Here is a 26,120-nt window from a genome sequence, read left to right on the forward strand (position 1 = left end):
GAAGAGGAAAGATGGTATTGGCAGTAAGATCACGCAGCCGGTTGGAGAAGCAGATAATATCCTGATTTTATTACAGCTTTTGCAGGCTTGATCTCTGAGCCGTACATATAACCTGCTCTGTGTGTGTTTGCACCCTGGTCTGAGTGCTATGCCAAAAAGACACACACTTACTTACTGTTGAAAATACAAAGTGACCATGAGTTTAGAGTGGTGGTTGACAACTCTTCTGCAGGGGTTGTGTTACTTGTCTTCCACAGAAAGCTGCTCCTGTGTTACTTCTCTCAAGCTACTCCTGTGTTACTCCTCTCCTTCTCATATCATCATTGCCCTCTTTATATCTCATCACACTTGTTGTATTTGAGGCTGTCTTTGGTGCCAACTCTCACACTCGCTGCTAGAAGGAAGCTTGTGTCCCTGTCGCATAGATTGTGCACTCACCGTGGGAAGCCAATAAGTAGTAGCTGTGCCATAGTCCCTTTGCAGGCTATACAAAGCTTGCATTCCCTTTATTAATTTATTTAATTATTTGTTTTTACTGGGCCAGGAAAGGAGAGGAGGGGCAGCTTTGGCTGGTGACATCGGCCCATCTAATTTTACACAGATGCAAGTAAATTTGCAGAACATAAATCTGGATCATGATGAACCTCTTTTAATAAAATGAAGGTAGATCCCCATAACTGTGTGTAAGTAGTAAGACCCAGAGCCTGGAAGCAGGTAGAAATGTGATGGGATGTGTTCATTGGGTAAGAAGGTTATTTGCTATCGCAGTGTCTGGGATACATGCTTCTCCATCCACAGGCATTTAGTAAGATGACACATTTTCTTTCTGCATGTGGATGGAAGGTTAGTTTTCTCCTAACAGGCTTTGGAGTGACATGCCACTGTGTTTCACTTACATTCTCATTTCTCCTATTGATGTTCACAAAAGAAAGGGGGTTTTATAGTCCCTTTGGACTTCCATGTTATGAGCATCTATTTTCAGACTTCAGTTAAAATCCATGGTGTTTTAAGTGTGTTTGTTAGTATGAAAATGCCAAGTTAAGGATCTCTGCTGAATAACAGTCTTTACTCTGCTAATTCATCACTATTAACTTGTAAAGGCATTAGGACAAGTGAAAATAAACTGAGAACAGTAAAAGGCTTTTTCTGAGCAGTTAATTGGAATCTTCATAATAGCAGGTCGCCTTATGTGCAGGAAAAGTTTTTTTACATCTCTGTATAGTCTGTATATTGCTGACTTAATTTTCTGTATCTAATTACCAGGGGATGAAATCCTAGAAGTTAATGGAGAGTCTCTACAAGGACTGACCCATCAGGAGGCCATTCAGAGATTTAAGGTAACATGGATGTACTGTGGGAGAGATTCATGCTCCTTTTCAGTGCCATTTCATACCCTCAGCTTTACATCCTTTGACTGCCACAGATTACTGTATGCAGGTTTACTGGCAAATGCTGGTGCGTCATGTCACCTTATTGGGGTTCTCTGATGTCTCTCCAGCAACTCAAGAAAGGTGTGGTGACCCTGACAGTGCGCACACGGCTGCGTAGCCCAAGCCTCACGCCCTGCGTGACTCCCACCTTGCTGAGCCGCTCCAGCTCGCCCAGCTCCAGTGCTAGCGGTGGCATGCCAGCCACTGGTGCCGATGAGGTGGACAGTTCCTCCTCCAGCCGCAAAGGACCTGGCCCGAAGGACAGGATAGTCATGGATGTGACACTCAATAAAGGTGGGGCTCCATTGAGATGGGCTTGGAGAACAAATCCCTCTGTCTTAAGGGAGGTTTTGGGAACAGATTAGAGGCTCTAATATCCAGGGAACCTACCTGTGTCCATCTGATCTTGAACCACAGGATGGGGAAGAAAAGCATCCTCTAATGCAGAAACTTCTGAAGACTTCCCCCTTCCACATCTTCCTGCTCCAGAGTCAGCAGACTGTAATGGGTAGCAGTCAGTGTCTATGCTGCTGAAAAAGGGAGGCTGTGAGATACTGAGCAAAATGTGAATCAGCCTCTCAGCAGCCCAAATCATTGTGCTCTGCTGGCAAACAGCAGCTCTGGGGAAGGCAAAGCTCTGTAGAGTGCTCAAAATTGCCCAAATGAGCTGCTCTCCTGCATAAGGGTTGCTCTCATTATCAATAATTGTACAAGATTAATTTAGAGGATATGCTGTATGTGGTACGACAAATATGCCTATTTCAGAGGCTTAAAAGATGCTGATTTTAAAGGTTGGATTAAAAATTTGGAGAGAGAATATGAGATGTGCAGCAATTCATATGTTAGGAATGCTCTTACCTGAAGGAAAGAAAAAGCGAAGTGTACAGAGGTAATTACTGAACCGGAGATAGTGCCTCACCCTTCTTCCTGCCAATTTGCTGAGGAATGCCATGCCTATATATAACAAAAGAGAGCAGTACGGTTGATAGCATCTTCTGTACTCATGTTTTTTGCAGTGATTTTAAGTGACATCTTTATTGCATTGCTCCCCCACTTCTTTGTGCCTTGGACCAGATCAGACCTTCTGTGACATTTCCAGGCGGTTCTCACGCCACACAGAGAATTTTCTGGGAGTGATGGATCTCAGAAAACAGTCAGGATCAGATATTTTAAATCCTGATTTCCACTTGTTGGTCTTGGCTTCCTGACTGACTGCACTGAAGGCCAGCCCTGAAACAATACATGAGTCTTGGTCTTAGATGGGATGTGGGAACACAAACATTTGTGTGTCCTGTGTGATTACAATCTGCTACTTTTCTTTGTACTTGTTTTTCACAGAGCCAGGGGTTGGGCTTGGCATTGGTGCCTGTTGTCTCACGCTGGAAAACAGTTCTCCGGGGATATACATTCACAGCCTGGCCCCAGGATCAGTGGCTAAAATGGATGGCAGATTAAGGTTAGTTAAAGCAGAAACATGCTGGAGTGGTTTTACAATAAAATGGATTGAGATTTTGTTTTCACCGATGGGTTGGTGTAGCATGAAGGGGATTTATACTTAGGAGTCAACCAAAAAGAAAACATTTAAATAAAGACATTCCAAAGGGGTATTAAATACCGAGGAAACATTATTCTGTGTGCTGGAAGCAGCACAATCATTAAGGTTGTGGTTGATTTTTCTCTTTTAATTCTCTATACAGAAAGCTGAGCCTAATAGCACCCTTTGAGAAGGGAGAGCAGCAAGAAGTGCAGCCTCATGTCTTTTTGTCAGAGCTGCAGCCAGAGACCCCAGACTGGGAGGAAATTTGCAGAGCTCTGCTAAAAGCTCAGTCACCTGAAACTCTCTTGAAAAGAGCTGGGGGAGATGTTCTTGCAGCTGTTTGTGCCCATGGCTGCAGCAGTGCTTTTCTGCCCTTACTATCAGTCTGGCAGGATTGCTGCAGACTGACCTGCCCGTCTCATTTACTCTGTCATGGAGTTTAGATGTCTTTAATGAACTGTAAGAGAGAGAAGCAATTGTTCCCTTGTGCTTTAGGTTGGATTAAGTGGCAGAAAGTTATTTGCTGTTCCTCTCCTGGAGGCTACATTTTTAAAAACTATTGGAGGAAATCTTCCACCTTTCTGCGTCCCTGCATAAATGCTGGTGGGTGCTGGGAACATCGCTTGGGAGGGGAGGCTGTGCTGCAGACCCACTGGGCTGCGTGATCCGCCTTGAACGTGTACTGTGAGCACTGGTGCAGGGAGGCTGAGCCAAATGCATTGCTTTCACATGAGTACGGAGTACCTTTCTGTTTACTTGCTTTCCAGGCGAACTGTGATAGAGCAATTGGATTTTTTGGAATAAGGGAAGAAGATAATTTTGTGGTGGCATCCCTCCCAAAGCCCTTTAAAGTTCCTACCATATAGAAATGTCTATAGCAGACAGTATCTAATGCTAACTTGCTTTCTTGTAAGCCTCTTTGGAAAAGATTGCAATCCTGGTTGCATCTGTATGTAACAGCTGTATCATTTATTAAGTTTAATGATTGATTATATCCAGGCATGCTTCCCAGATTTCTAGCTTGCTTCTTTGAGACATTGCTTCTGTTGTCCCATCAGTGGTTTATGACTCCATAGCCAAAACTTAGAGGACGGTTTTGATTTTTGGAAAACTTTGTTAATAAAATACTGGCTTTACAATACCAGAGAGGTTTGAATCCAGCTCCTCTGTATCTGAGCTTCCCTTCTCAATGATGTGCCTGTGTAAGTGACTCCATTTGTGTAGTTTCTAATAGGTGTGTAAATCTAAACGATGGGCAGAGCAGCAGCATGATTACAGAACCGATAGGTCACCCTTTGCTTTTCTGAGCCTATACCAGAAGTATGGGTTACTGAAGGCTGCCACGTGCAATTGCCATTTTACCTTTGACATGTGGAATCACGGTGTAAATTCATATCCATTGTCACAAGTAGCCCAATATAAATCAGCAGTAATAGACTATTTGAGAATGTCTATTTAAAGCAAATGCCCTAGTAATTATGAGAATGCTTTAATGATATCCCTAGCTAATGATCTTTTCTTTTGAATAGTTGTACATGTCTGAGCACCATGAGCAAGAGTTAGGAAATTGGGAAAACAAAAGTAAACAATAAGTGCTTTCCTTTCAGAAGAGTTTTTGTTGTTTGTTGGTTTGGGTTTTGTTGTTGTTTGGGTTTTTTTTTTCTTTTTAATGGGTTCTATATCTTAGTTTGAAGCAAATACCTGCAGGCTTATCTCACTCAATTTTTTTCCTGGAGTAATTTTGTAAACTCTTATCTAAATCATTAATTTCTTATCAGTGTGTTTAGTGTTATGTAATTCAATATGATGGAAAAGAACAGCCCATCTGAATCTAATTTTTTCTCTTTGCTCAACAAGTTTCTAAATGCAGAACTGGAATCGAAGTTTGCTTTCACCCTGGTCCAAGTGCAGCCAATGTTCTCTGTTGGTTTAATAGGGTTTGTAGCACTGACGTTAAGTGCAGAAGGGATCTCTGCACCTCCCTCATGAAGTCAACAGGACTTAAAGCATTCACGTCACTGGGAACAAGATCAAGACTGGGTTCTTTGCACATCAGATCTTTTCCAGACAATTGTATTTTTGAAAAAGCTTCGCCATCAGCTGAAAGCACAAATGCTTTCGTAAAAGGCAGTTGTGATTAACTGGCTCTATCTCTCTGCAGCCGTGGTGACCAGATCCTGGAGGCAGATTCAGTGAGCCTGCGTCACGCGGCATTAAGCGAAGCCTACGCCATCCTGAGCGAATGTGGTCCAGGTCCAGTAAGCCTAATCATTAGTCGGCATCCTAACCCAAAGGTGAGGAGAAAATGAGCTAGTGTGTCTGGGTTGTTTTCATCCAGTGCTGTAGTTTGAGTCATGGTGTCAGGAAAGCAGCAGATGAAGAATACTGGATTTTTCTCTCTATGGCATGTGCTGTAGTTTGAGTCATGGTGTCAGGAAAGCAGCAGATGAAGAATACTGGATTTTTCTCTCTATGGCATGTGTTGTGTAATAAGTCAGGATTGTAACAACGCCTTCCAATTTTGTAAGTTGTAGCAATTCTGGACTGTCCCTGCTGCTTTTCACTTAATCACCCACTGATCAAATGCAATTTTCCTGGAACTACTAGAGTGAATGTTCCCATCTTTCTCGGTAGTTGGACCAAGTGGTAATGCAAATATGCCACAGGTCCTCCTCTTCCTAAAAGTTATTTTGTAATTAGCTTGTCTCTGGGTAGAATATGAATTAGGGCCAGGAATATAAATATCAACGGATTGAACTGATCAACTATAATAAAGTAGTAGGAATACTGTTTTTAAAAAAGTAAAATCTGTCCAAAGATCAAAGTTTTCCTTCAGGAATTAAAACGTGAGAATCAGGAATGTACTGCTACTGTGAAATCTGTGCAAGGGCAATTTGGAAAGAAGGCTGTGTTTACAAAGTGAGTATTTTCAAGCAGTTTTTAAAAATTGATGATAGAAGATAAAAGCCTTTTCAATCAAGCTATAGGGAATAACAACTTCTTTTATTTCAATATTTCAAAGAATTTTATGAGTGTACAAAACCTTCCTGTTTAAACAGGAATGAAGCTGTAAAAATATTTGCATTAGTGGGTCCAGAGAGCTCTGACTTTTGAACTCCTAACTACAAATGGAGACCTTAATAAATCCATATCTAGGAGAGCTCAGGTTTCTTATTTTATAATTGCATATTTTCTGCTAAATCAAATATACAAACAATAGACAAATAGGGGTCTGCTGCCCAGAGTTTATTATCATTGCTGCAAGGCCTTGTGCTGCTAAAAAGGAAGAGGCTGTGGTTCTGTTAGTTAAAGGTAGGCATGGAGGGGGTAAGAATTGGGCTTATAGCCTAAGACAACAGTATTTCTAGGGAGTCTGTGTGCTGTGCTGAACCAACATGATGGTTCCATTTGACTGCATTATTAAGGCATATAGACTTTTTTGGAGAGTCTGCTAGTAGCATGAAGTAAAAATTCCATGGAGCCTGTCCTCTCTTCTCCATGCTTCATCTTGCTGTGATGGTGACTTGAAAGCCAATAAGTGACCTAACCAGGTATCTGCTGAGGAGGTGAACTGAGTTAAATTAATTGCTTGCTATTACTCAGTAACAGAGTGAAACTATTAAGTGGCTCCTATTACAGTTTTTCATAAGTGATATTTAAAATGACAACAAATTCTTTGCCAAGAAATGCTAAGCTGATTCTAAGAAAAGCTTAAAGTTGAGCTGGAGTGACCCTAAAGCATTTTTTCCTCCTAGGCAGTGTTGAATCCACAATCCGTCATAGCTGAATCTCTGAAGGAGAGTCCATATGGGGACGCATATTTATCATTATGTCATTGTCATAGAATCATAGAATCGTAGCATAGTTCGGGTTGGAAAGGACCTTAAGATCATCTAGTTCCAACGCCCAGCCATGGGCAGGGATGCCTCACCCTAGACCATGTCATCCAAGGCTCTGTCCAGCCTGGTCTTGAACACTGCCAGGGGTGGAGCATCCTTTTTCTGGCAGCATGAGGGTTCCATAGAGGTGTGTGGGGCATTTTATCTTGGTTTTGTTTTATTTTGTTTTATTAGCTCTTAATAATACCCCAGCCTGCGGAGTGTAGTTATAAATTAGCTTGTCCCTCTCTGGTTTGATCTGCCTTAGGCATGGAGGTTGCTAAAAATCACAGCTGGCAGAGCTTGAACAGGTGTGGATTTCTGTTTAGCTTTAAAAAAATACTGCATTCTGCCCAGCACCTAGTTTCACTCCTGGGACATCTTGTACTCCAAAGTTCGTGTAAAGCTCCTAAAGCATGCTCTTGAGGCTTGGTCTGTGTCCTGTAGGAACTCCTTGTGCTCCAGGAGCTGGTAGGCTTTTGGTTTGCTGTAAGGTTGAAAACAGAGATGTATTTCTACAAAGGCTCATGTTGCTTTGGACGTTTTTATACTTAATGTCTTATTTTATGACACAAAAGGCCTACAGTACATTTTGTTGCTGAATATGTTCACTTTAGTGTTTTCATGTACTTCCAAGAGAAATACCACAAAATTTTCTTTCTTCTTGTTATTCTGAGTGAATGCGGCATTTAAACTATGTTTAAACTGCTGAGTTTGCTTAGGAATCTTTCAAATCTTCATGGTTCAGAAAGATTCAAGTTTCTAGTCCTTATTTATGCTGAATTTTAATTCATGTAAAGCAGTGTGCATAGAAATTATTTTTGACAGAATTAACTTGCTTTCTGTTTTTGAATATATATTCCTGCAGACTAGTTTTTCCTGTTACAAAGTTATATGGAGTTTTCCAGTAATAAGAATTAAGTGCGTAGCACTCATTCAGAACAAAATTAGAAAATATGGTAAACCAGTATTTATTCTTAAACCAGAGAAATATTAATTACCAATTACTGATTTAGGTTTTCTTTTTAAACGCAAGGACAAATGAGAATTAAAAAGACAGCTAATATCACGGGAAGTCTGGTATTCTTCTGGTAGGTTAAGTGTAGACTATCTTCTGTTGCTGATGTGTCCTTGTACAAAGCAGTCTTTGTCCATTTTAAAGTAATATTTTCTTGATAAATCAATGTACAGCACTTAATTGAGTTAAAATTGTGCTGTAATGGCGTCATTTGATTTCTTTAAGTCTGGCTGTTTTATTTGTTTGCATAATGTGGTGTTTGGACGTGGTCTTCATGAAGTCGGCAGGCTTCTGCCTCCTGGTTTCTGAAGGAGAGTAGCATAGAGGGAGTCTGAATCAGGGGACTAGGACTTAGGAGCTCTCAACTAGGTGGTCCTTACTGCATCTTTAAAAATAGTAGCATACCTGAAATTAATCACCTATTTCTAGTGATAAATGGTCAGACTTTCATCTTCATTTTGTCTACCCAGTTTGATCTCTGTCTTCCTCTTGGCTATAGGTTTCTGAGCAGGAGATGGATGAAGCAATCGCACGTACTACCCACCGAGAGAGCAAGGATTCCAACTCTTCTCACGTCTCAGGTAGCAGCCTGTTTTCTCCTAATATGTGTCCTGTTCAAGGTACAGGAAGGTTTAAGGACATCCTGTTGGGTTCCCCAAAATCAATATTTTGAGTATCCTCAAAACACCAGAACAGTTTAGGGGGTGTAGTCACTCTGTCCATTTGCAGAAATTTTATTAAAACCATACAGTTTGACCCTATAGCTTATAATACTCTGTTTCGCTAGGCTGTCATGATCTGAAAGTAGGGTTGCCAAGAGGTGGTTGCTTTATCCTCTCTTCAAGATAAATGGGAAGCACAATGTCCAAGGACAGGATGAATCAACTCCATCTGTGTACATTTATCCACATAGATGGCAAAACAAAACACACACACAAAAAAAAGAGAAAGTATTGTTGTGTCCATTTGAAGAAGTCCGGATATTGCATACTGGGCTGTGTTTTAACTGCATTTTAATCTTTGGGGTCATCTCAAAAAATGTGTGCTTTGGCATTTGTCTTATGTTTCTGAACTCCAGACTTAGCACTTCCTAAAATCTTACAGATGAAAGCAAACTCTTGCCAGTGGCAGAGTGACTAGTAAGGTGATTTTTAGACAGAAATGTTGGATTTGTGATTATTCTCTTTATATCTGTGTCAGCTAAGACCTTGCTAGTGGCTACTAATTTGTCTTTTGAGGTTGCACCTAGTCAGCAGCATGCTCCAACATGTGAGGAAGAGAGGAAGACCCTCTCCTACTCATCTCCTGTTCATAGCCCTGTCGTAGGTCTGGCTGGTGTAATATGTCTCTCTGACTTTATTTCACCTGATCTGAAGGAGAGCGTGTGAAATGTTAATAAATCTCACTTTAGGAAAGCAATTTAGATAATAAATAAGTGGGATTAAATGAAGTCTCCAGCTCAGAAGGTGAATGAGGAGCTGGTTTGTATATATAGACCACAGCTTTAATTTTTGGCATCTAACTACGCTGTGTTTAACAGGAGCTGTACAAAAAAGTCCGTCTCCTAGTGTGAAGGCCAAACAAGGAGAGACCTCATCTCCCCTCAGCTGGACTATGAAACGGTTCCTGGAGCCAGCAAGCCGGGTAAAAGGATTAGATGCAATAAAAACAGCATCGGCTTCACATTCAGCTTTCACTGAAGCTCTTATTTGAGGATCTATGCTCCTTCCCTCTCACATGGGAAGTGTTTCTTTCTTACTTCACACGTTTAAATCTTGACAGCAGAAAGCTCCTGTTTGTTTGTATGGCTGTAGCCTTCAGGAGCTATGTGCAGAGCATGGCAGAAAGAGCTATGAGCTCCCACCTCCTGCCACCTTGAGGAACCCCTGTGCTGTGGGAAACACAGAAGAGGTTAGCAGGATTGACCCGAGCCTGTGGGCAGAAGGCTGAGTGTTTGGTCTCTTTATATAGCCATTGCAGTGGAACAGTTTCTGGTTTTCCTGGGAAAGCCAAAGAAGCCATACACTGCACAGTAGTGGGATTTGGAATCCATTGTTATTTATTATAGTGGCTAAAAATGTATTGATGTGCAGCATTTCAGCCATCCAAGTTTGACAGTTTGGCTCTCAATGTAATGACAAGTCCTCTAGTTTAAAAATTTGCTTTAAACTTCCTTTATTGACAAGGGTGGCAATGTGAGTGGAGTTCGTGGTGCTTGCATGCAGATAGGGGCTTTGAGCATTGATGACCACCGGTCACCAGGCTCACTTCTTTTCAGCAGGGCTCAGTCAGCTCCGAGGCAGAGCTTTCCCAGTACTTCTCGCATGATGGTACGAGCCAGATCCCATTTTCTGATGCTGTAACAGCCTCCTGTGATGAAGAGCAGCTCCGTCAGAAGAACAGAAGCAGTTTGTTGGATGATGGTTCTCTTCTTCCTGGCAACCTGAGTAAGAAATGGAAATGTGTGGTCGTTTGGCTAATGGGGGTGAGAATCACTGAGCTGGTTTGCTTTATGGGAGAGCTGTACAGTGAGTCCTGTGCTGGTAAGAAATGCTGGGCAGCGTGGTGCAAGCTGGTGCTCATCATATTAAATTCATACTGGAAAATGGAAAGGGTTTGCAACAATGCAAGTAAATGCCCGTTTCCATGGTATTTTGTCCAAATTGCTGCTCTGATTATGTGAAAATGACTTTATTTGATTGGTTTGGCCGAAACTAGATTGACAGCACTGCACTTTGGGTTTTTTTTTTAAATGACTGATGATCATCTGATTGATTATATTTAAATGAAAGTGTTCATAGCTATCTCAAATATACAATTTCAAAATGTCACATAATGGCAGTGTAAAAACAATCAAATATTCAATTTGACATGAGGTATTTTGCACATGTGTCTTTGTCCCCATAGTATTTGACTGAAAGAATCTTATATTTCCTTACAGACATACCCCTGATCTCAAAGGTTATTACATTTGTTCTGCCTTTCCTATGCTTCTCAAATAATGTCTTTGTCTACAGCTTATTTTTCTCTAGAAATTCATTCTTTAATGCTTTAAAAACATTTTTTATTTTAAAACTTCCACAAAGCAAAGCAAAACAAACAAAAAAAAAACTTTCTACAAAGTAAGATGTAGTTCTTTTTAAGAAGAATGTGGAAAGGGTTCTTTGGCTAATTAGTCTTTAATTTGAAGCTGATTGTTTTGTGCTTGTGTCTTTGTTCAGGAAAGCATTTTTCACTCTCTCCTAAGTTGACACAGGCAGTCCTGGACAGATTTAAGCAAAATGTGAAAGAAATTGTCTTGTTTAAACTAAAATACACATGTGAATTTGCATCCCTTTCTTTGTGTCATAGTCATAATTTATAAATAAACTGAAAATAGAACCAGATGTGCCATGAACTCATTCTGAGAATTACCCATAAATTGTAGTGCTGTCTACCATCCATCTTGTACTGTAGTTAGAGGGAGGACGTGAAAAACCTGTTTTTCGCTTTGTGAGAGATGTTAAGCTTCCCCTGCGATCAGAGCCACATGTAATCTGCTGCAGTCAGACGCATGGTATTAAAAGTCATCTATAAATGCAATTATAGTATGGGTTTTTTTTCCTAGCTGCCAGAGAAGCAGGAGTGGCAAAAGCAAATGGTCTGACTTCTCCTAGTAGTGGGAGATTATCCAGCCTTCACAACAAGCACGTGGAGTCTGTCCGACCAAGCATCCTCAGTGACAGCCCCAAATCTGCCCGCAGCCCCTTTCATCGACAGAGGAGGGTTGTTTTCTATGATGGTGATGTTAGTGATGATGACGAAAGTTCCCACTTGCAAAGAAGCCAGAGGGCCAAGAGCCAGGAGGATGCTGGCGTTGTCATTACAACCTCGTCTGTAGAAATCGATGATGAGAGCCAGGACAGTGGGTCACCTAGATACAGTAGCACAGAGACATCTTCCCCTGTCTTCAGCAGCTCCGTGGAGTCTGCAGACAGCACGCTGGAGCAAATTGACTCTCCCTTCTTCCCCATCATAGCATTTGATTACTCAAGTGTGCCTGAAGTTCGTCTTGGCAGCCTGAGTTTGAAGGAGCTCCGGGAAGCACAACTTGAATCTAAGAGATCCCCAAAACTTGAGCACAGAGCAGTCACGAGAGTGAAAAGCATGATGAGCACTGAGTGCCGAAGCCTTCAGAGGCAGAGGATGGAGGAGCATGGCTCTTATAACAAGCCTGTTGCAAGGATGCTCCCTCACAGCAAGAAGTGTGAAGCACCAGAAGGAGCCAAGCAGGGCCAAGGTGAAATAGTCACTTTGGTTCGCAATGAGCACGAGTCATTCGGCTTGGATTTGGAAATCCAGGCCATGCCCTTAAAGGTTGTTGTCACAGGCCTGCGGCCAGGTGGAGCAGCAGAAATGGTAAATTTTTAATTTGGGTTGCCTTGTGGTGATTTGCTTCTATTTTGCATGGATTATTACGGTTATTATTATTATTAAACAAGTCATCCGTTGATCACTTGTTTAATAACACGTGCAAGGGATGTGTTTGTCTCTGCTGGGCAAAATGTCTCATCCCACATTGTCTGAAGCTGCAGTTAAATGAAATCATTCTGATTCAGAAGCATATCCTGGCTGATTCAGAACTAAGAAAGTCAGGAGGCAGATCTACTGAGATGGACTTGTCCCTGCTCGCACTCACAGTTTTGAGAGAATACTATTCTTTTGTTTCTTTTCTTTTTACCAGGGGCAAAGGAAAAAAAAGTAAATCCTGGTGGTAAAAATGTTTATTAATCTCTATTATTTTATGTGCATGTGTTCCTGTGTTACATGAAGATGGTACCAGGAGGTGTTAGGTGCTGGCCAGGTTTGCCAAGCTCCATGGCAGTGGTGGTAACACACGGCTCTTCTGAATCTCATATATGCACATATTAGTTTGGATATTTGTGTGTGGAATTGCTGACCTAAATGGAAAAGTGCAGAAAAAGGAAGGAGGATACTCTGATGTACGAAGCTGGGTGTAGCATTTTTAGTCTAGTTAGTGGCCATTAGGGTAAGAGGGAATATGTTGTAGCAGATTGAGTTGGGCTGTCAGAGCTGGGGATTTGAGTTCTGTTCCTGTCTTTTTCTCTGTCTTTTGTGCAGTCTTTAGAGATAAACTTAGGCTTTTACCATAAAAGCTCCGTCCATGTCCAGTTCAGTTATTTAGGAGAGTCCCATTGGTCCAGTGGGAGGTTATGACCAGGAATATAATTCATACATGAAATGCAAAAATGATAGACAGTGTTCCAGACCTGAACTTGAATTGGGCTAATTCAGCCCAATTCATTTAAATGAAAAGAGCTATGTCCTCCTTCCTGATACTGATCTCTCAGAGAAACCAGCAGCTCTTTTGACCTTCCTGTTTGAGATTGACCATTAATTCTCTCCTGGCGAAAGCACAGTCTGCCCTTTATTTATGTGTTGGCAAACTGACAGCAGTGGTACCTGTGCTCTGCAGTGATGTGAAATACAGAACATTGCTCAGAAGCCATGAGTTGCTTCCCTGCAGTCTTTGCCCCTGTGGCAGCGCTTTTGTTGTGTATTTATAATTTCCTTGAATCTGTCGTTGCATCAGGGATCAATGGGCAAGATGGCTGTAGGAGATGAGATTACCACCATCAACAGTATCCCAGTCAGTAAGATGACATACGAGGAAATCTGCTTGCTTATGCAGTGTCTTCCCACATCTGTAACTCTGGAGATCCAGAAAGTAACACCAGGTGAGAGAGTAGTTTTGCTTTTGTACTGTATGTTCTGAGTACCAGTGGAGAAAATTCCAGCAGTGGATAGCTGGGTCTGATCTTCTGCTGCCCCAGCTTCCCAAATCGATTCAGAGAAAAAACAGGGGGTATGTTGTATCTGCATTGGTGAGCCAGGCAAAGCACTTCATCACCAAACCTGGCTTCAGGGTCCTCCGTAGCACCAGGGTGAGGGGAGCAAACCTACTCCTGTGTGGAACATTCAAAGCCCCTGCTTAAAGTATGTCCCTCCTGCCAGCATTTGCAGAGGTCTGGGTCATTTCACACAGAGCTGGAGCTGACTTGGCAGTGACCATGTCCTGACCACTCTTTACTGCTGTGCCCGTTAGGTAAATATATTGACCTTCTTTAATCACATTTGTCTCTCTCTGAAGTCTGAAGCTTAAGTAATGTTTTTTATGAATGGACAATTAGATAATAAAAGCCTCTTTTCTTTCTTTTCCTTTCATTGTGTCAGAATTCTCTAATGTGCAGAAAGGCAAAACAGAAAACCCCAGAAAACTAGAATAATATAAAAATGTTTATTTCCATAGAATCACAGAATGGTTTGGGTTGGAAAAGACCTTAAGATCGTCTAGTTCCAACTCCCCTGCCATGGGCAGGGACACCTCACACTAGACCAGGTTGCTCAAAGCCCGTCCCTGGCCTTGAACACTGCCGGGGATGGAGCATGTTTCTTATAAAAAGTTTTCTAGTTTGAATTGAAATATTTGATACCTTCTTAGTTTCTGCTCAGGGCTTATTTATGCTGCTACAGCAATATATGCATCCCCACAGACTGTACAAATTACGTGGTGTGGAAATGAGTGTTCAAAAAAGAAAAGCATACTTTTCAAATTCAGGAAGAACATAGTATTTTTCTTCGTTCCAGCTTATGATCATCTTCATGTACCTATTAATACCTGGGAGCCTAAAGTGTTTCCAGATGCTTCAGTTCCAGTTGTAAGGAATTTCTGACTTGGCAGAGTCCTGTTCTTGCTCCCTTAGACTGCTGTGGCTTTTGCAGACTAATAGCATTGGGGTAGGGGCACATTTGCACTCCTTTATCATGCAACTCTTCTGTCCCACTGTTAGGGAAGAGGATCTCTTCAGTGTGTGGTCCAGCATGCTGACGTAGGGCAGTACTTCAAATCCTAGCCTAGCTGCTTCAAATTGCTCTTCTGAGATGATTTCTGCTTTGTGGACTCCAGGAGGAATCTGCACTTCTTAACATGAGTACCTAAGTTAAGAAGTGTGGATAATCCCGCAGGTTTGTGCAAGGATGAAAGAGATCTTCTGTCACGTTTCAATAAGCAGGAAAGGATGCCGACTGTGAATACACCCCTCCTCCATGCACTTTCTAGGCCTTATCTGAAATGCAGCTTGAATGGGGATGTATGTCCCAGAAGCAGTGTAGAAAGGTACAAGCAGATGCTTAAGGGTGAAGTGCTGAAAATTGAAGAGCTTGGAGAAATGGATGAATAGGAATGTATCAGAGTACAGCAGTGACAGGGAGCTCAGTGTGTTGCCCAAGAGTGGGTTAATCATGTATTGGAAGGAAGGAGAAGTCTGTGCCAGAAATCCATGTGCTTAATGTGTGTATAACATCACCCATGCGTGTCACATTAAACACCTGCAGAAGTGCCAAGAGGATCAGAGTCAAGTTATTTATGCACAGCTCGTCACTGTGTTATTGTTCACCTTTGTTTGCTATGCCAGGGCTTTGTGTACTGTCTGCAATCTGTTGAGACATCTTTGATCAAACAAGTAATGAGCAGTAGTACTGCTCAGCCTGGCTTACTGCAGACTGACACTTTGGTAGTTGGCTGCTTAACTGCTGAAATTTCAAAGATGAGAATTAAACAGATCGTGACTGCTCACCTTGGATGAGTGGGTTGTTCCCTTCTGTGTGCTGCTCAAATACACAGGGTTATGATTAGTTTGAGTTGTTGTAAACATCACTACAGAAGAGAAAGAGTGCAGAGCAAAAGGCAAATGTAGTCTGATTACGTGGGTGTCTATTTTTGTAATAAAACCTGGTGTTTTGTATATCACTTCCTATATCTGACAGGATTTTGCTTCTTTTTAATTATTTATTTTTTTAATGATGCAGCTGTCAGCAGATTTACAAACCTCATCCTGTCTCCGGGGATAGACAGTCAAAATCAAGCCGACGTCAACAGCATCCTTGCAACTGAGGAAGAACCGAGTGCTGGAAAGCGAGGAGCAGCAGGTTTGCAAGGCGCTGGCTGTGCGGTGGAGAGAACAACAGTGCCACCTGATGCCACGAGCCGAGACGTGCAAAAAGGTAACATGGAAAGCAGCCGCCCCGAGGAGTGCATTGCCATCCCCGTCACCGATATCGATGACCTGGTCAGCCAGATGGGTGCTCCCGAGAGCAGGGCTTCACGTACCCCATCGCGAGCGGAAAGCCCCTTCCGAGATGAGTACACCACGATGTGCTGCTGTGGGACCGACGAAGGCTGTCCCAGTTCTGAGCCACGAGCCACCAAGGAGGAGCTGCTGCAAAAAACTGTGAATTGTGGAGCTAGCGCACAAGGGGTTTTGGGGCTGTCTGTGTTGGACACCATTAACACAGGCAAACTTTTTACTGTGAATAAAAACTCATTAAATAACTATTCTAGGAATTACAGCAGCTTAAATGAGGATGAGTTGCCTGCAGCAAACACTCTGGAAGGAAAGAGAAGCGACCCATTTCCAAAGTCCATGTATGGGGCTGCGGAGGATTCTCACTCGGACACGGAGTCTGTCATAGAAGCCTTTGATAGTGCTAACGAGGTGTTGCTTGGGCCTTGCGCTGCTGCTGCTGCTGCTGCTGCTAACACCCCTGCAGTCTGTACTGTAATTGAGTCGGATGAGGAGCAGATTGAGATTTGTTGCATGAATAATGAGCCGCAAAAGCCCACACAAGAGCAGCATCTCACATCTGCAAGACGATCATCCTCTGTGTCCCCACTGCACCCTTACAGCAGCAAGGGTTTACAAACTGAGGGCTGCGCAATGTGTGGGTCACTGGAGACAAGCATCAACAAACTAAGCTTGGAAGATCATGGTGGTTCCACTTCATGTCCTTCACGGTGTTCAGATGCGTCTTCTGCATCCTTTTGTTCTCCTGCCTCAGTTTTCCTGCCAGAAAAAGACATCCTAAAGAACTCAGACAGTATCCCTGAAGTTTACTCTTTCTGTAACAACGGTGCCTTAAGTACAGAAGAACAGATGGGTTTGGGGAACAGTAACAGACGTATGAAATGCTGTGAAACCATTGAAGAGGAAGGGTCTCTGCACTGCAAAAAGATAAGCTTCTGCTCTGCTAGAAATGTCAGTGGCTCGGAGAACAACTTACTTGAGAAAGAAGGATATCATGATGAGCAGAGATCCAAATCTGAAAGTGAAATGGTGGTTGATGACTGTAATCATGCCGTTAGTTATTGCTTAGTGAAGAAAGAAGGCAACAGTTTGTCCAACTTGTGTAAAACAGACAGCAGTCATGTGAATGCATCGTCATCAAGAGCAGTATCTCTCAGGTCTCCTTTTCCCACTAAATCTAAAGATCCAAAGGCTAATACAACTCATGAGTTGCCAGGAAAAAATGAGAAAATTAACTCTGTGACTTCAGGAAGGACTTCAAATGGAAAAGTCCAAAGCTCAGGCACAAATCACTGCAAAGGAGCTGCAGTACCGCACAGTCCATCCTCACAGAAGAAATCCTGTCAGGAATCTAAAGGAATGGCACAAAAAAGTATAATGGACACTCTTTTAAATAACCAGAAAGCCAAAGCAGGACCAAAGCTAAAAGGGTTCACCATCAAAGGCAAAGCAAAGGCAAATTCAGATTCTTCTGGCATTAATCCTACCAAAGTCAGTGGTGTAAGTGGGGTTGATCAGAAAAGGGCTTCTGTTTCTCCACAGCTGTCCCCCAAACTCGTGGGGAAGAAAACACCGTTGTCCCGTAGTTCACCTACAAACCCAGATCCTGGCAAGAGCATTTCAGCAGCCTCAAGGACTCTGAAGTCAGAGCTAGAAAATAAACCATCTCTGGTCATTTCTGAAGATTCACTTCTGCCTCTCCTGAATGGCACCAGCAGCCCGACAGCGAGCGGTGAAATGAAATGTGGCTCTGGGGAGCTAACAGACCTGCAGCAGGCATGGGGAAAGCCAAAAGAAAAACAAGTTTCCATGCAGCCTGCAGTGTGTCAGGGTAAGGGTGCTAAGGTGGATGATTTCAGAGCCAGAGACAGTCAGTCCAAAGTCACTTCATCTCGCCAGGGGATACCAAAAGTTGAATGTATGAAAGGGAGGACTGAGAACCCTGGAACAGGCCTGAATGCAATTAAGAGCATCTATAGTGCAGATGACCTTAGGCAATTAGATCAGCAAAATGTAGGACCATCTGCTTCATTCAGGTCCCCCTCAGTTCAGCAGGAGCAGCTGGAAGGGCAGGAGATCCAGCGCACTTTCATTGAGGTGAAGCTTTCCTCCTCAACATCATCCTCATCCTCTTCTTCTTCTGCCTCTTCATCACCAGCATCATTTTTACAGCTGCCATTGCTGGAGAAAACAGAAGAGGTGAACACAGAAGTGCCTCGTCTGGCTGAGGAAATGGGGACCATGCAGTATTTCTCAAAAGCAGATACTGCTGGAGACAGAAGTCTCTGTGGCTTGTCAAAACCTGTGACAAGGACTTACTCGATGCCAGCCCAGTTATCAGGTCACTTGAGGGAGGAATGCCATGTTGCAGAGGTTAATACTGTGCAGGGCCCCCAGGGCCATGCTGCAGAGGAGAGGTATCCCCAGGCAGCGACGGGAATGATAAAGACAGTCCATCTGAACCTTCCGAATGGCCAGAAGGAGCAGGCGTACACCGCCAAGAGCACCCAGAGGGTCCACGACACATCCCCCTCAGCCAGTGACATTAGCTGCCCCACTATTGATAAGCTGAGGAGCTTCAGGAGGAATTACTACTACTATGAGCTGAACTGGCCGCATGAACCTATCCCATCGTTTTCTGTCAAACAGAGGATCAAATCCTTTGAAAACCTGGCAAATTTCGACCGGCCCATCGTGAAGGCCATCGATATACACTCTGCCATGAGGTCCCCCCTTGCCAGGAGGTCGTGTGGTGGGATGGCTTCCACAGCCAGTCCTGCTGAGACACCGCGGGCTTTGCGGCGCAGCTTGAGCTCCTACGGTGGCAGCCCGAGCCCAGCCAGCACCATGGCCAAGGCTCCCTCCAGCGCAGAGCCCATGCATGTGGCAGAGAGCAGCAGGGGGGAAGGAAAGCCGCAGAGGAGTGAGGATGGTGGCACTGGGGCAGACACAACCGCCTTTCCCTCCTCTGCCTCGCAGGCACGGCGCAGCCGGGGCTTGGGGCGGCCGCCGCTCTCCCGCTCCAGGCTGCGGGAGCTGAGGGCCCTCAGCATGCCCGACCTGGACAAGCTGTGTGAAGACTTCTCAGGGCCACCACAGCCTGCCTGCTTCAAGACGGAGCTGGAGATCACCCCCCGCAGAGCCCTCGGCGTGTCTGCCCTGGGTGACACAGCCCCACCAGCCCGCAGTGGTGCTGGGATGGGAACGGGTGCCAGCAGCCCTCAGGACAGTGGCTCGGGAACACCGGGGTCTGCATCGGATGATGACGTGCCCCACGGCAGCTCTCTGGATGGGGAGCACTCTGAAAACAGCTGGTCCATCAGGTTGGTGTTGGCTTTGCTAATGGTGTTTCGTTTTCACCCCTACAAGTCTCTCCTGAGGTGAAGCTCCCCCATTGCCTGCCCCAAAGCGCATTTCAGCTCTGGCCACAGCCCCCATTCCCCTCACAGCTCGGGGTGTGTCCTTCATGTTCCTGATCACCAGGAGCTGCCATGCTGCTGTCTGGTGACAGCTGTGCTCCTGCATAGGGTGAAACACTTCATCCTGGTATGGCTGGGCACCTTGACTGTGTCCCTGTAGCTGGATTTGGTCAGGTTTTGGCTGCATTATGGCACAGCAGCCGCTATGGAGGGGAGGCTGTGCAGCACTGGCTGCCAGCACAGCCTGCGGTGACAAAAGAGTTTGTTGTCCTGCCAAAAGCAGTCTTCAGATGTAGCTGTCTCCTTGTTTTTGTTAGTATCTGTTGCTAAAACTATTGGGGAAGGGAGGAGAGGAGCAGAAAAGGGACCAATTTTCAGAGTTATTGTTAAATTGTCTTCTCTGCCCCTTCCATCCTACCATACATACCATACATCCTACCATCCAGCATACACTATTTCTTGCCTATTTCCAAGATTTCTGCTTATTAATGAGCTGGCCCTTCATCGTTTACCCTAATGCAGCCTACATTGTATACCTGAAACATATCTCTGCACGGTCTAGAAATATAAAGCTGTCTTTTATATTTTCCTGTTCATTTTAGCTTGGATCAGCTGCTTGTCTCAACCCTGGACCAGCAAAAACTGCAGTCTGTTTTGTCAGCAGTAGTACCAAAATGTGACATTGCTGCTATGCTCCAAGAAGTCAAAGCACAAGTAAAGGTAAAAAATCCCCGGAAGATAAAACAAGATTATTGACAGCATTTTTAAGGGTTTTCTTAATGGCAGATAGAATCTCTTCCAAGCAGTTTGATTGCTCCTTCAGTACTCCTGTGGTAGGTTACAGTTGATGGTAGTTTTACTAATGCTAGTTTTTGAAATGCCTTCTATAAACTGACAATAAATTTGAATTGCATTTGTATAAGAAAGAGTATTGTTTGTCCAGTGCAAAAGCACTTTTGAGCCACAATAAATAGACCTGTTTTAAGTTGAGAAGTGTGCCTCCATTTGAAGTCATTACTACAGCTGAGAACTACTGGGTTTGCCAATAATTGCACATCAGAATTTAGCTTTCCACCAAACAGCTGGGTCAGACTCACTTTCCCTACATTGCAAGTGAAGCTCTGTTCCTTTCTGTGCCTGGAAGCACTCGCCTTTTGCTAGAAGCTGCAGTAGTGGAAATTGAGTTTATTTTGTGTAATGCTGAACTGGTGGCTTGCAACACCAGAAAGTGACTGCTGGAGGGTTTGTGAGAAACTCTTGTGACCTTTTTGTTTTCTTCTGTGGTAACTGGTTATTGCATTAAAATAACCTGCTTCATTATCCAGGTGTTTAAAGAAGGTCTCCAAAGTGAAATGATTGCCAGAACATTACTTCCCTGTTTGCGGTGTTTGTGGGATACATCCATACCCCTTTTAAATCAGAACAGAAGTTGATAAAATAATGACAGCATAGAAGGGAAGACTGCCATCTGGTCTTGTGTAACTGCTGGCTGAGCTACATTTAGGGTGTTCCTGAGTCTTACTCCCAAAGGTTGCTATTTCAAACGTAGAACAGGTTGGGGGGAACAGGACCTCCCCACAACACCCACCTTTACCTCCTTCCAGGGTGAACATAGCTAAAGCTTTTAGGTCCCAAGATCTTGGTGAGCCAAGAGGGTTTGGTAGGTTTACTGATAAAATTGGGATTGTATTGTATTTATGGCCAAAGGTAATTAAGCGTACTTTAAAGTATTTTGCATGGAGTCTTGGAGAGATTATTTATTTGTGCCACTTTTCAAAGCTAGAGAACTCAAATGTTTATAAAGCTGAACACTTTTTGGAATGCACTCTTTGTCTGCATAGTTTCTCATCCATGTTTAATCCCTGTATGGCACGTTCACTGGAAAATTTTATGCTAGTCAAATGCTGGATTTATATGTACAATAGGACAGTTCTTCATAGTTATGCAGTTGCTGAAAAATGAATTGGACTGCCTGATTGAGGCTGAGAGCTTCCCCGGAAAGAGTGTGTCATCATCTTTTGCTCTGAACAGGGCTGAATTTACTGCTAGCATTTAATAAGTGCTACTAGTACATTAAAAAAATAATAAAAAAAAGGAACTATACAGGCATTTTATTGTTTAAATCTCTATGACCAATGATCTCTGGCTAACAGGCTAAACAAAGATAATCACTGGAGGCCGTGTATGTCCACTATGTGGCCAAGTAAAGCAATAAGCATCCATAGCCATGTCTCTGTGCCTCACAGTACCCATGTTAGCTGAGGACAGCAGTAAGAACTGGGGAGGGAGGAAATGCATGACCTAAACAATGGGAAGGCAGGATTCAGACTGTGTTGCTGACTGGCCTAGAATGTGTAGTCCTCACACAACCCTCTAACGTCTGAGCCTCTGTTATTTCTATTTTCTTCTTTCCCAGTCTAAGCAGAGTAAGTAAGTTATGGTATCAAGGGTTGGAAAGAACTTGATCTTTTAAACAAAAAGGCTTACTATAATACTTAGTGATCAAAGATACGTGTATGTTTCCATTACCCTCACTGCTTTTTGAAAGGGGCTAGCCTAGTTTTTTAACTGATTTTATTATTTCTAGCCTAACATAAAGCTATTCTCACTCGAGTGCAGTTAAGAAGGGTCTTAACATTTACAAAAGACTGTGGGCTAAGAAGTTCAGCCCTGACTGCTCCTCTATCTTTGAGCGCTCATGGATCAGTGATGTGGAGCATCAGTTTCTCACATTGGTTCTGTGCAGCGCAGGGATGCCTCTAATGCAGAAAACCTTCCAGGGCCACTATTTGACAAAAAAGTACACAGCAAGACCAAATATTTGACTGGCATTTCAGAATCTGTGGTTCCCTGTGATATTTGAAACAATTAAAAGGCAAACACTGAGTTAAAATACTGAGTTAAGTGAACTGAAAGTGTCATTTCATGCTAAAAAGATTATAGTTTAGTTTCTAGTGATGTCCCATTAATTTTAGCATTGGCAGTTTCTGGAAATGACTTAAATTGGATCGGAAAAGCTGAGACTCCTGCTTTCTATTCTTCACTTCTCATGCTCTGCCCCACTGATGTTTAATATGCCCTTGCTACACCAAATGCCTGCTTATAGTCCCCCTTACACCATAAAATGTGGTTTCTGTAACAGTGTCTGCTTTTGTCCTAATAACTGTTCAGAAGACAGCACCAGACTTGCTGGATGGGACTACTTCTTTCTCATAGCAAATTCTGTATTTTGGCAACAGGCCATCCCTTCAAAGAAATCAGCTTTACACCTTTGTTCTGGTCTGGAGCCAAGTTCAGCCCTGCACCGGTCTTTTTCGAGTGCTAGGTGCTCCTATTTCCACAACAGCACAGCTTAGTCCCCTTTGGATGCCTAACAGACTCCATATTTTCATCTTCCAGGTGAAACAGTTTTTCCTGCTGTCCCATCTAACCTTCTCCAGCTTCAATTTGTAGTCACTGTCCCTGTCCAGCACTGGTGAGAAGAAGTTAATGCAATTGCCCTGCATTACATCTTTGTAACTGCCTTTCAAGGGGAAGGAGAAATCGATAACTAAAGTGTTAATAATTCTCTGGAAAGTACAGTGCTTAGTCCAGAAAGTGGATGGAGACTATTCAGTTTTGACTGCAAAATGTCAAACAATGCAGTTGGTTACCACCTGTGAAAATTAGGCTGCTCAAGGTTTAATACCCTTCCACCATCTTAATTTTGACTTCTCTTTCTAGCCTTGAACTGGCTGAAGAAACCTTTGCTGTCGCCTGAGGAGTTCTATATGGCTTTTACTCATCTGTAGAGAGCAGAAATGCATTTAATGTCTCAGTTTCAATTCCTTGAGTTGGGTACTGAGAATCTGTCATTTGTGCAGGACCTTGGTCTTGATCTTTGGTTTTGTTTTCTTCTCCTTTCCTCTCTTCCCCACCTCCATTTTTCTGCTAGAGCAAAGAAGACACATACTTTGTAGTCTTGCACAAAGAAGAAGGAGCTGGCCTGGGATTTAGTGTTGCTGGAGGAAGAGATCTGGAACAGAAATTGGTCACAGTAAGTGATGCTGCAAGTCATTTTTTTACGAAGCTCACTTTAAAGCAGGCTGGTGATTAGATCAAGTGCCCATTTATCAAGACTCATTGCAAGTCATTCACAGTCTCTCAGAGGTGGCTGCATACCATCTGCTACTGAAATCACAGTGTCTGGGAAGTGTAATTTTTATTATTGGAGATGGATGCCAATTATGTCTTCAGTCGTTAAAAGTCTGCTACTGGATGGGATTGGCTATATCTGAATCTTTATTCCCAGCCCTTGAAGGTAAACTCCACAGCAAAGTTTTTGAAGGATTTTGCAAATCCTGTTTCAGACTTCAGCAAACATTCTGGATTTCACATCACAAATTTGTTCTGATGTTATTAAGACCTGTGGGTGGTCAGTAGATGATGGTGTTGTTTCGGGGGTTTTTATACAGCTTATGTGTATTATGTATATATAAAAAATATTATGTATATTATGTATAAGCATATAATGCTTATACAGCATTCTGAACCAAAGGTATTGTGTGGTGCCATTAAGTTATGTTAGTGTGTAAAAAGTCATGCAAAGCACTTTTTATACTGTTCGAAACCAGATCAGTGAGATAGAAGAATACAAGACAACCAGTGTCCCTTATGACAATTTCTTTACAGTATCTTTACAGACAGTTTAAATTCTATGCTGAAAGAGAGAGATTCATTAAGTTCTGAGATTAGAAGAAGGGTATGTCCTCGGGTCTTTGGGGCCTGTAGCAACCCTTGCAAGAATCTTTTGGGTGTTGGTCTTAGACAAGACCAATGATGAGACACTGAACAGGTTGTCCAGAGTATCTGTGGATGCCCCATCCCTAGCAGTGTTCAAGGCCAGGTTGGACGGGGCTTGGAGCAACCTGGTCTTGTGGAAGGTGTCCCTTCCACTAGGGAAGGGAGATTGGAACTAGATGAGCTTTAAGGTCCCTTCTAACCCAAACCATTCTATGATTCTATGATATAATTCTATGAAGGGTATCTTACATTAAGCAGTGGTTGACTTAGAACATGGTCACAGTCTAGGGAACTTTACTTCTGCTTCTCTTGTAGCAAAGATTGTGTTCCCTGTCTCTGGCCTGGCAACTTGCAGTGGCAGCTGCAACCAGGAGGAAGGCTCAACAGTGTCCCACCCCAGAGACTGCGAAACTACCTAAAATTAGGATCTTGAGCTCTCTCAGGCTGAGTAGCTAATGAAATCTTTCTTCTGAATGCCATTAGCCATGAGACCAAAAAAGCATCAGCTCCTGCTCTTTCTCTTTGTTCACTGTGTGTGAAGCATGCTTCTTGGGGAGGGAACATTTTAATGTCCTTGATCTACTGGGATTCTGGGTCCCCGCTGGATTTAGGGTTGCCACTGGGTGCTGAGCTGCTTAGGTGGGCTGTTCTGCCCACACTTGGGTGCAGAAATAGAAATGCCTGGTGAGCTTCAAGATACTGAGGAGTTGAGCATCTGAGGGAAAGCAGCAGGTATTTTGGACATGACCTCTGTATTCCATTTACCTCTTGCATTTGGGTGTCAATATTTGTTATTGAAGCTGTTATTCCAGCTTTGAATGTCTGCTTAGGCTGGCTGGAAATTTATCTCCTTGGATCCGTAGGGTTGTGGCAGGTGCCCATCTCAGCATGGCTCTGCAACAGGAGGGAACAGGAGCCAAAAGGCATCTGATTCCTCACTGTTAATCTGGGTATTAGGATAAATTCCTAGAGAAAATGCCATGCAAAATTGTGTCCAGAAATTTGCTGCCTCAAACCACATTCTGGCTGCTAAAATTACAGTGCCTTATAGGCAAGTCTTTAAATACAGGGTTTTGAGTCTTTCAGTCAGTTCCTTTCCGTAAGTGGCACACATCTAAGTCTCAGCTGCACTTGCTGGATTTTAGTTGAAGTTTAATCTGCTCTGAATAGAGGTTTTTTGGGGAGGGTTTTTTTTCTTCCGTAGAAAAAATGCATTTCAATCCACTGAATCATCCGTTTGCATCTATTTGCATGATATTTATCAGCCAAATTGAGATGTTCAGCTAAATACTTGTACAGCTGCAGTCAGAGCCTTTCAGTGCACAGATGCTATGCACTGCTTAGAAGTTGCATTTGAAAACAGCACAGGATACATGTCCTAGTCAGTGGGAAGTTGGGGAGTGGGTGTTGCACACTGCAACTCTATTCTTCTTGTTTGCTGTAGCACAGCTATGGGTTTAACCTTGCACTTGAAATATGTTAATTGAAGACTCTGAAGAGTTCAGTGAAGGTATAAGTGTTTTGTGATGTTACAGTTTTGTGATGTATCCTGGTTTTATCTGGGACAGAGTTAATTTTCTGCCTAGAATCATAGAATCATAGAATCAGCCATGTTGGGAAAGACCTTTAAGATCACCAAGTCCAACCATTATCCGAGGACTGACAAGTCCACCACTGAACCACGTCACTAAAGGCCTCATCTACACGGTCTGTGAACACTTCTAGGGATGGTGACTCCACCACTGCCCTGGGCAGCCTGTTCCAGTGCCTGAGCACCCTCTCTGTGAAGAAATTTTTCCTAATATCCAATCTTGGCGCAACTTGAGGCTATTACTTCTTGTCCTATCACTTGTTACTTGGGAAAAGAGACCAGCCACCTCCCCTCTCCATCCTCCTTTCAGGTAGTTGTAGA

General features: G+C 43.2%; 1 protein-coding gene across 2 annotated transcripts in view; it reads left to right on the forward strand.

Moving 5' to 3' along the window:
* PDZD2 (PDZ domain containing 2) overlaps positions 1 to 26,120 on the forward strand; it is a 141,385-nt gene that overhangs the window by 106,413 nt on the left and 8,852 nt on the right. For both annotated transcript variants that reach the window (XM_030470174.1, XM_030470175.1), the window contains 12 exons: positions 1,264 to 1,337; positions 1,499 to 1,724; positions 2,769 to 2,886; positions 5,129 to 5,261; positions 8,363 to 8,444; positions 9,404 to 9,507; positions 10,142 to 10,310; positions 11,471 to 12,261; positions 13,457 to 13,601; positions 15,733 to 19,330; positions 20,029 to 20,146; positions 23,361 to 23,462. In XM_030470174.1, the coding sequence (XP_030326034.1) occupies positions 1,264 to 1,337; positions 1,499 to 1,724; positions 2,769 to 2,886; positions 5,129 to 5,261; positions 8,363 to 8,444; positions 9,404 to 9,507; positions 10,142 to 10,310; positions 11,471 to 12,261; positions 13,457 to 13,601; positions 15,733 to 19,330; positions 20,029 to 20,146; positions 23,361 to 23,462 (5,660 nt within the window). The remainder of the gene's footprint in view (positions 1 to 1,263; positions 1,338 to 1,498; positions 1,725 to 2,768; positions 2,887 to 5,128; positions 5,262 to 8,362; positions 8,445 to 9,403; positions 9,508 to 10,141; positions 10,311 to 11,470; positions 12,262 to 13,456; positions 13,602 to 15,732; positions 19,331 to 20,028; positions 20,147 to 23,360; positions 23,463 to 26,120) is intronic.

The sequence above is a fragment of the Strigops habroptila genome, chromosome Z (assembly GCF_004027225.2).
Source record: "Strigops habroptila isolate Jane chromosome Z, bStrHab1.2.pri, whole genome shotgun sequence".
Taxonomy (NCBI): Eukaryota; Metazoa; Chordata; class Aves; order Psittaciformes; family Psittacidae; genus Strigops; species Strigops habroptila.